Consider the following 8983-nt stretch of genomic DNA (forward strand, 5'->3'; position numbering starts at 1 on the left):
AACTTATCCAGTTTGTAGTAATTTTCCTTTTTTTTTTGCATTCATAGTAATGTTTCTGATTGAAATGTTCACAATATCCATAACGTGGAGGTAACAGAGGTATTAACCTTCACTTTCCTTCAGGTGTAGTTGTGCAAGTACATTTTCTATGCTATGGCTCAGGCATGTATTGTTACAGAGTACATATCACACTAGGATTCAGTGATGGAGCTAAGTCTTTACTGATATACTCATGCTAGATTTTTTCAGTAAGGTCGAAAAATAAGCTCATTTTGTTCACCAATGATGTGCAGTGTAGTCATCATAGACAGAGGGATGGGTCTCAACTGAGATCTGGGAAGTTACAAACTCTTCATTAGGGAGAGCAAGAAAGACGTGCATGATAGAAGATGCAACCTTTAGAGGAAGAAAAGAATCTAGATCATTCTAATCATCCATATACTGATTCAGGCGAAATGTAAAAGGTGAACTTTTGTTGTTATACTATTAGAATGAGCTGGTACTTTGAATTTGTGGTCAAGAATGGAATCTGTGTCTTTCAGAGAGCTAGAAAGGAAAGATGTCGGTAGCACATCCCAAATTAAGAAAATATACATTCCTGCCTGTGTCTAGTAAAATATGGGGGCAATACAGGACTTCTATCTCTACTAATCTGTTTTTTTTTTTTTTTTTTTACCTAAGTTACAATGTGAAAACAAAAGCATTTGTACAAAATAAGGAATGATTATTGACACTGAAAGTGTTCCTAAACGTATGTATACTGCAGTGTTATTTGTTTATACAGTCATTAAAAAATGAAACAAACTGATCATAACATATGTAGTAGCATATATTACCTAGCTAATAGGATCACATCTTTAAAAGCCTGCTGATAGACAAGAGAATATAGGATCATTTTATGAATTGGCATTTTTCTTTGTATGCTAGGTCTGTTTTCTTTTATATATGAAATTATTTCCTGTGACATTTAAACGGTGTTTGCCAAGAAGGTCACTAAGATCTTTGGGTTGAGATTGTCTGTCACTCAGCTTTCCCTTAAAGTTTATAAATCCACATAGACTGGGGAATCCTTTTATTATAACTGGTATGCACGATGAAGTAGAACTGCTCTTGATTATCTGAGTATTCAGTGAATCTTTTATTTTATCTCTCAGGTTACCAAAATAGAAAATTATTAGATTAAACTGATTATTAGGGTGCAATTCTTAATAAAAATATTCATATAACTATGTTATACTGATACTTGAGTATTTATTAAAAATGCTAAATGAAAGCCATAGTATGCATCAAAAATAATTTTCATTCAGAAAACTTATAAAAATGAATGTCCCTAATACATTTAATCTTTTAAGCAGTCCTTATTCTATTACATAAGTGCAGTTTAGCAGGATGGCTCAGTGGTCAAAATTTCTGCCTCAAAGTGGCAGGCTTTGGGGTTCAACCCTAATCTGTGTCTGTGAAGTCTGAATGTCCTTCCGATTACTATGCTGGTGTTTTCCAGCCACCATGGTCTCCTCCTAGTGCCAAAAAGCATGCTGGTTCTCTGTATACACTAAAAAATTGTCCCTGTGCATTCTGTTTTCCCTTGAGCTTATGTCACGGCTCTTTGCTGAAAAAGAATCTAAGGAAGACCTGGTCATTTATCTGACTAACAAATAAATAAGCTTAAAATATGTGTGTCAAACCAAACATTTAAATATACATTTCCTTTTAAGCACTTGTATATGAGAGATGATTTCATGTGTTTTTATATATTGTCACACCATAAAAATACAGTAACTTGAATGATCTCTATCAAATAAAACATGATGGAGAGACAGGTTTACAACCCAGCAACTCCCAAACCTCTGGAATAAACATTCCCTGCATGTTAAATAGTGAGACTCGCTATCTTACTTTAAAGATAAATTAGATGATTGGATGGTTATCCACAAATTTATTCCAGCATTGGCCGGTATGCCCCCCCCCCCTCAACCTCAGAGAAAGGAGGGGCTGCCTGAGAGAGGGTATTAGCAAGGCCAGAATGGTCCTGACACTTGGTGGCCTTGGAATATCTGTGAATCTATAAATAAATAAATTGCTATCCTGAACTGTAGTTATAAAATAAAGATTATGAAATATTTCAAATGTATAGCATGCAGTTTCTCCAGTACAATAATGTTGATACTGAAAAGAGAAAATATAAAAAAAAAAAAGATGAATACTTTGGCCTACATTGAAAAAAACAGATCAAGTATTTGTTTAATGTTATGTTGTTGCAAATATGATCAAATATAAAGGGACAGCAAGATAGATATTGAAATGTTGTAAGTTGTCTTTCCTTAGAAAATAAAAATCAGTTCTCTCTCTCTCTACATATATATATATATATATATATATATATATATATATATATATATATATATATATATATATACACATATGGAGCTATGTTCTCAGTTTCTTTTTTTATTTTTCAGTAACATACTGCAAGCCAGTGTAAAAATATTTCTAGGATACAGTAAATTGTTTTTTATCGATAAAATAAAACATTATCTAGGAAGGTTATTTCGTTTTAAAATGCCCCAAATGGGATATTTCTTACTGGAATGTCATTTTGTGTCGCTCTGTTTATACCTTTAATTAAGACAAAGAATTTTCACTCTATCATCATTTTCTCTTCTTGATTTGCATATTTTTCTACTCTTCTTGTAAAAGGTGTTTCAGATACACTGTTATATTTTTCTCAGCATTTAGAGTAAATTAGAAAATGTTGTTAATATGTAAACCTCCTAGGCAAATTTAGATGAAATTAGCAGCTTGACTGTACTTCAGAAATGTACAAAGGCAGGAAGGAGAAACCAAAAGGACCATCTTTGGAAATAACAAAAAGCTTTCAGTGTAATGGAAAAGGGCAAGGACTTGACAGTAATCTTCTGGGTTTTTTTTGTTTTTTTTTTTAAATGGGTAAGTGACCTGGTCCACAGACCTCTATAACTATGACCCAGACACAAAGGCAAGTGTGAATTAGATGGATAATTTAGAGTAGCCAGTTAACCAATATGTTATTGGAAGGTGGAAGTGGTCTGTCTTCATCATAGAGATTAGTCATGAAGGTCATTAAGACGGTGTGCTGCCTGATGAGTGGGATCGACGGAGAAACACTGTGCTCAGCTGAGTGTTCATTGAGGCAACATCAAATAAGGGTCATTGCACTTACAAGGACCGACAGAGTGATGTAACCAAAATGATTAATGGTAGTAAAGCAGTACAATCTCTAACATCTGTGCCTCCTACCCCCCGGGTCTGGAAGAGGTTTCTGATATGCTGTTGCTGCATATGCAGAACTTGCATGTTCCCTTTATAACTGCATGTGTTTTCTGTGGATAGAACAAACGCGAATCCTCCAGCCCCATACCAGATATCATATTTTGTGTGATTCCTGGACTTTGCTGGTGATTTCTGTTTATGTATGTTTCTGTGGATAGCCCATTTCCCTCCCACCCTCTGAAAACATACTTGATAACTGGAAAATCTGGATTTTTCATATGAGTTATATTTCTCCCTGCCTTCTGGCCTGAGTTATGGCCAAAAAGGGTCCATGAAGGATAATTTTACTTACCCAGTTAACAAATAAATGCATGTATAATTAGAACAGGTGATGCTGGCTTTATGACATGGAGGGATTATAACCTGTCAGCTGAGATATAGCAAATCCAATCCCTGAGGCTGGAATTGTGTGTGTGTATGTGTATATGTGTGTTTGTGTGTTTGTGTGTGTGTGTGTGTGTGTGTGTGTGTGTGGGGGGGGGGGGGGTATAGCTGCCATTTTTATCAGCTCCCCTACTCAAGGAAGAGGATTGAGTTGATAGCCAAGGACTAGTAGTCATTGGTAGAAAGAAATTGCACTGATGTAACTGCTGTAAAGTGGTTGCATATGTAATGCTCACTGGAAACTGGATGAGAAAATGGGTAGAGCATTCAAAAAGCCCTTTGTTGTGTCAGGTTTTTGCCGTACTGAGATGCCATTGTCTTCTGTCTGCATATTCATCCCCCCTTCCCAGTAGCTTATACGAAGGATTTCCTCATTCCAGGTCCTAAGTTGGACAAATGTTAGGGAAGGTAGAGCGGATAGCTAAGGGCTCTGGAAGAAGGCTGATGTCAAAGAGCTGTAACAGGGACCTCAAATGAAATAAAAATAATAAAAGAATAGGCTACTGTATTGCATCATATTGTAATGTATTGTATGAAATTCAGTTATATGTTAACCAGGTAGATGAGCTGGTCTACAGGTCATTTGCAGTCATGGCCGTCAAAGGATGTAGAGAATATAAACACAAAGGAAAAGGCATTACACTTGTAGCAAGGCAGAATTAATATGCAAAAAGTTTACTTAAGTGATAAAGGCCTGTATCTAAATTTACATCTTAGAGGATTCGTATAAAACAACATTTGAGAAGAAAATGCATCAGCATATAAACAGAACAGTGTTAAGGATCTAGTTTCCTCAAACATGTTTATATTTATGTAAATTTATGACATTATTTTAGAAGATTAGATTTAAGGAAGTCTATACAGATGTCTTATGTACAGTTTTTCACACTGCAGACATTCAAAAGAAGTTCTGAGATCTATATTCATCAAGGTCACTAAATCAATAATTAATTCTATAGGACATAGTTACAGATTAACCATGGTCTTCAATGCAATTACATGTACAGAATATCTCTTTAAAAACAAGTCACAATCGAAAGGATATCTGTGTCTGTCACACATCAGCTCACCAATTTGTACTTGCTTTCACAAAAGAAAGATATGAATCACTTGACCCATTAACTGGTATATTATTTGATCTACAAAACTCATATCTTTTAGTAATTGTGTTAGCTATAAGCAGTTTTTTTTTATTCCAAACCCACCCCCATAAGTCACCATCAAGTACAGTTCCCAAAATAGCATAAAACATTTCAACCAATGTGGCGTTCATGTATTTTGACTTTGGTTTAGGAGACTGAACTCTTGAAATAACTGGTTTGTTTTAACAAGGGTACTGAACTAAGTGATATGTAGAAAACTTTAAAGATAGTCATGTGTATTGTATGCAAATTATTACAGTAATATTGCTCTTGTATTTACTTACATGTTTTAAATTTCTTTTGCAGCTTGAAAGCTATCCTTTCTGGTCCTCCTACCAGTAATACAGTAGACCTGTCTGGAATTCCTCTGACAATGAAAGATATGGATCGTGTAATCGCTTATCTGCAACACTACTCTGAACGAATCTCCAGCCTAGAGCTCTGCTTTACTGAGTTAACAGATGAAATGTTTCTTCATCTCCTTCCAGCACTAAGTTCCTTGCCACATCTTTCTACCCTTTCATTAAATGGGAATAGACTTACCAAAGCTGTACTCAGAGATCTGACTGAAAATCTAAAGGATAGCGAAAAATTTCCTAGTGTAACGTGGATTGACCTTGGGAACAATGTAGACATTTTTTCTCTGCCACAGCCTTTCCTAGTGAGCCTTCGAAAACGCAGTCCCAAGCAAGGGAATCTGCCAACAATCTTGGAATTTGGAGAGGGTCAGTTGAGTGACCTGGAAAGCCATGATGAAAATTTAACAGAAAGTCAAGAAGACTTGTGCTCAGAGGAGGAGGATGAAAGCAGTTTACTCCAAGAAATAACTGTGGAGTGTAGTGGAGAGTCAGAGAGTGATATTCATAGTGCTTCTGGACCAATCCTAGAGCAGCCAACCTACGATAAAAAATCTCATCACATGACATCTACAGTATCAAATCAGACATAACTGTCACTGTTTCACTGTCTTTTTAATACTAGCGGAAGTGTCATTGAACTGGTATTTCAAATATGAGAACATTCAGGTGTCAGTGATCAGTTTTAATGCTGACTATTAGCCATTTGAAGACTATAGATGAAACTGCCATCAAATTTTGATGCAAATATAAATTGTCTTGTATTAACTATCTACATGCAGTTTAAGATGAAACGTATACTTGTAAAACCCCTCTTCTAAAAAAAAATACAGACACACTATGCCAATTTATTACAGTGCCTGCCAAGCTTACTAAATCATATTTTATATGCAAAAATTAGTGTACAAATACTTTTGAGATTATATTATGGATAAAATGTGACTAAAGGTGTATTTTATTCACAGTCAATGCTCTACTCGTATGTTTTATAAACAATATGTTTTCTTGGAATCATTTAGGAAATAAGGAAATCTGTGGACCCTTACCTTTAAAGATCCTCTACATTTATAGTGAATTTTTATTGAACGTATAGTACAGTCTGTCTGTGCCATTGATGTCTTTACATTTTAACACTTAGAGCTTGGAATTAAAAGTTCTTATTGAAATCTGTGGTGGGGGGGGGGGGATGAAAATACCACACAGTTCCAATATGATTCCATATGAATCGGGTTTCAAAAAAGTCTCAAATGTTATCTATAGACCTGTACTCCACAGTTTTTTGAGAAGTGTGGATCTTTTTTTTCTCATGTTTATGGTAGAATATTATATTGTGAGTTATAGATTTACAAACCCATTATGTATTCCTTTGGGATTAGAAAAATAATTCTAAACAGCATTTTCTGGGTGGAAGTTTAATGCTGCATTCCTTACAGGTATTCCAGTATCCTCTACATAGTGAAAGACAGAAAAAAGACTAAATACATGCAGCACTACAATTATTTTGTATTAATTCTAAGAAATTATTTTTCAGTAGCAGAAAAATTCTGTTGTAGTCATGATTGTGTTAATACTGAAGATATACTAAATATTAGAATATGGGTGATACATTTAAGTGTCCTTTTCTATAGTATCAAGAATGGGGGAGTAGTGTTATGAGGTTTCACCCAAGATGATATAGTAATGGATAGTTGGGTCCCCCAACACCAGATTTGCACATACAAAGGAATGTACTGCCTATACAAAGAGAAGCACAGTCCTATGCTTTCAGGCCCAAGTTGCATATTCTGCTTCAATGAGGACCAACTAATTGCCCCAGATTTTGCAAGCTTTGTAATGGGCCTCTGATGCTTGCATGATTTTTAAAACACTTTTGCTAGCTGGTTATGAAGCTTCATTCTATGAACACCAACATGCCTGTATTCACACAAGAGGCATGGCTAGATGGGTGTAAATTGTTAAACAATTGTTCCTATTTGTATTTTTCTATGTTTGGAATGCTGCGATAAAACTGATGCATCATGTCCTTTCTATGGCCTTACACTGCCAATTTTTACTTATGTCTGCTATTGGAATGTTTTATTAATTCTTCTAGAACTTTGCAGTGTCACCCAGTTTGTTGTCTTTAATGTTTTATATGTGATCGTTTGTTTTAGGATGCTCTGTGTTATTTGTGTAAAGTTTGCAATGACAGACTATGCTAACCAAAATTATCTTAAATAAAAAAAAGTTTATTATAGAACTATGCATGTCATCCTTGCTCATTTCTACATAGATTGACTGATCTAGTAATATAATGTCAGCTTAAATATCACATTTCTTATCATGTCCCATAGAATTGTAAGCTCACGCTCTCTGCTGTTTCATTCATAGATTGATAGATCTGTACTAGGATAACTGTCCTTGTGGATTATTTAATGCCTAGCCACTTACCCCAGGTGAGAATCAAGCCCTGCACCTTGTGTCTGTAAGGTAACCACCTTAACCATAATGCCAAGTTCCCACTTCATGTAAACATGATTCATAGATTCATAGATTAGTACTAGGCTAATTGCCTTTCTGGGCCATTTTAGCCTTAGCTAATTATCCCATGTGAGAATCAAACTCTGCACTTTCTGTCTGTAAGGTAAACACCTTAACCATTATGCCAACCAACCACTTTCCTCAAAGTAATGGTCTTTATACTTGTTAGTCAATGTCCACCTGGATTTCAGAACACTTTGTGTTGTAATATATCATTGTATTGTATTCACTGTATTAGCTCATTTTCCTTTTATTTTTCTGTACTTCAGGTGATTAAGAAGGTTGTTTCAGAGAACACCTATTCATATGCCTGTTCTGTTTGCTAGCTCATAGCTCTGACTATGAAAGATTGCCTGTAGGGTTACCATCTGTCTCATTTTTTTCAGCAGAACCTCCCTCCATTTTCTATCCATAACCCCCCATTTTTCCATTTCTTTACATGGGGTCTGGGTGTCACATCAGCAGTGACAATCATCTGGAGCCAATGTTCACATCTCAGAACCACACGCTTCAGGAATCTAAACCTTGTCATCACAATGAACAAAAAATGCTGGAAGGATAGGTTCCTGACCTAGAGACTCCCCATACTCTGGAATAGACTGCCTATACATGTCAAGCAGAGCGCCTCCTTGGCCCTCTTCAAAAGGAACCTTGATGATTGGATGGGAGATAGGAAATTCACCCTAGGGATCATGTCAGTCAGTCAGTCAGTCGCCCTGCTAGACAGAGGTCCAGGGAAGTAAATATTGTGGGAAGAAATATCCAGGGAATTGTTATGGCTAGGCTTGTATAGGCCCTAGGGCCGATAGCCTAGTGCCATTCTATGAACCTATAACAATTCCATGGTCACGCAACATTATAAAAAAGAAAAACTTCCCAAAAAGAAACTTCATCTCTGTTTCACTCCAACGAGAGTGAGCAACATAATTTCTGAGCAACTATCTTCAAAATATCCATTTTAAGTCAGAACATTAGCAATTGTCAGCATCTGTCCATGGTCTGGGTTATGGAAGACAAAGTATACCAAGCCTCTGATGTAGTGGTCAGATTTTGTAGCTTCATAAATGGTGAGCTGTTCACTGACTCACAGAACCAAGTTTTTGCTAACATAATTCTGTTTACTGAATGTTACATCTGTTGTATATGAAAGAATAAACTAAATAAACTGGGAATAAACCCCTATGTCACCCAGTGGATTGCCAGCTGGCTGACAGATAATCAAAATAGGGGAAGTTACCTCCACAAATAGACCAGTCACCATTGCAGTCCCCC

The 8983-nt window shown here is 35.9% G+C and overlaps 1 protein-coding gene across 1 annotated transcript in view; it reads left to right on the plus strand.

Moving 5' to 3' along the window:
• Positions 1-7430, plus strand: part of LRRC75A (leucine rich repeat containing 75A) — a 1985298-nt gene extending 1977868 nt beyond the window's left edge. The window contains exon 4 of the mRNA XM_044054240.1: positions 5142-7430. Coding sequence (XP_043910175.1) covers positions 5142-5784 — 643 coding nt within the window. The 3' untranslated portion in view covers positions 5785-7430. The remainder of the gene's footprint in view (positions 1-5141) is intronic.
• The last annotated feature ends 1553 nt before the right edge of the window (positions 7431-8983 follow it).

This window comes from Protopterus annectens, chromosome 13.part0, assembly GCF_019279795.1.
Source record: "Protopterus annectens isolate FY-2018-M chromosome 13.part0, PAN1.0, whole genome shotgun sequence".
Taxonomy (NCBI): Eukaryota; Metazoa; Chordata; order Ceratodontiformes; family Protopteridae; genus Protopterus; species Protopterus annectens.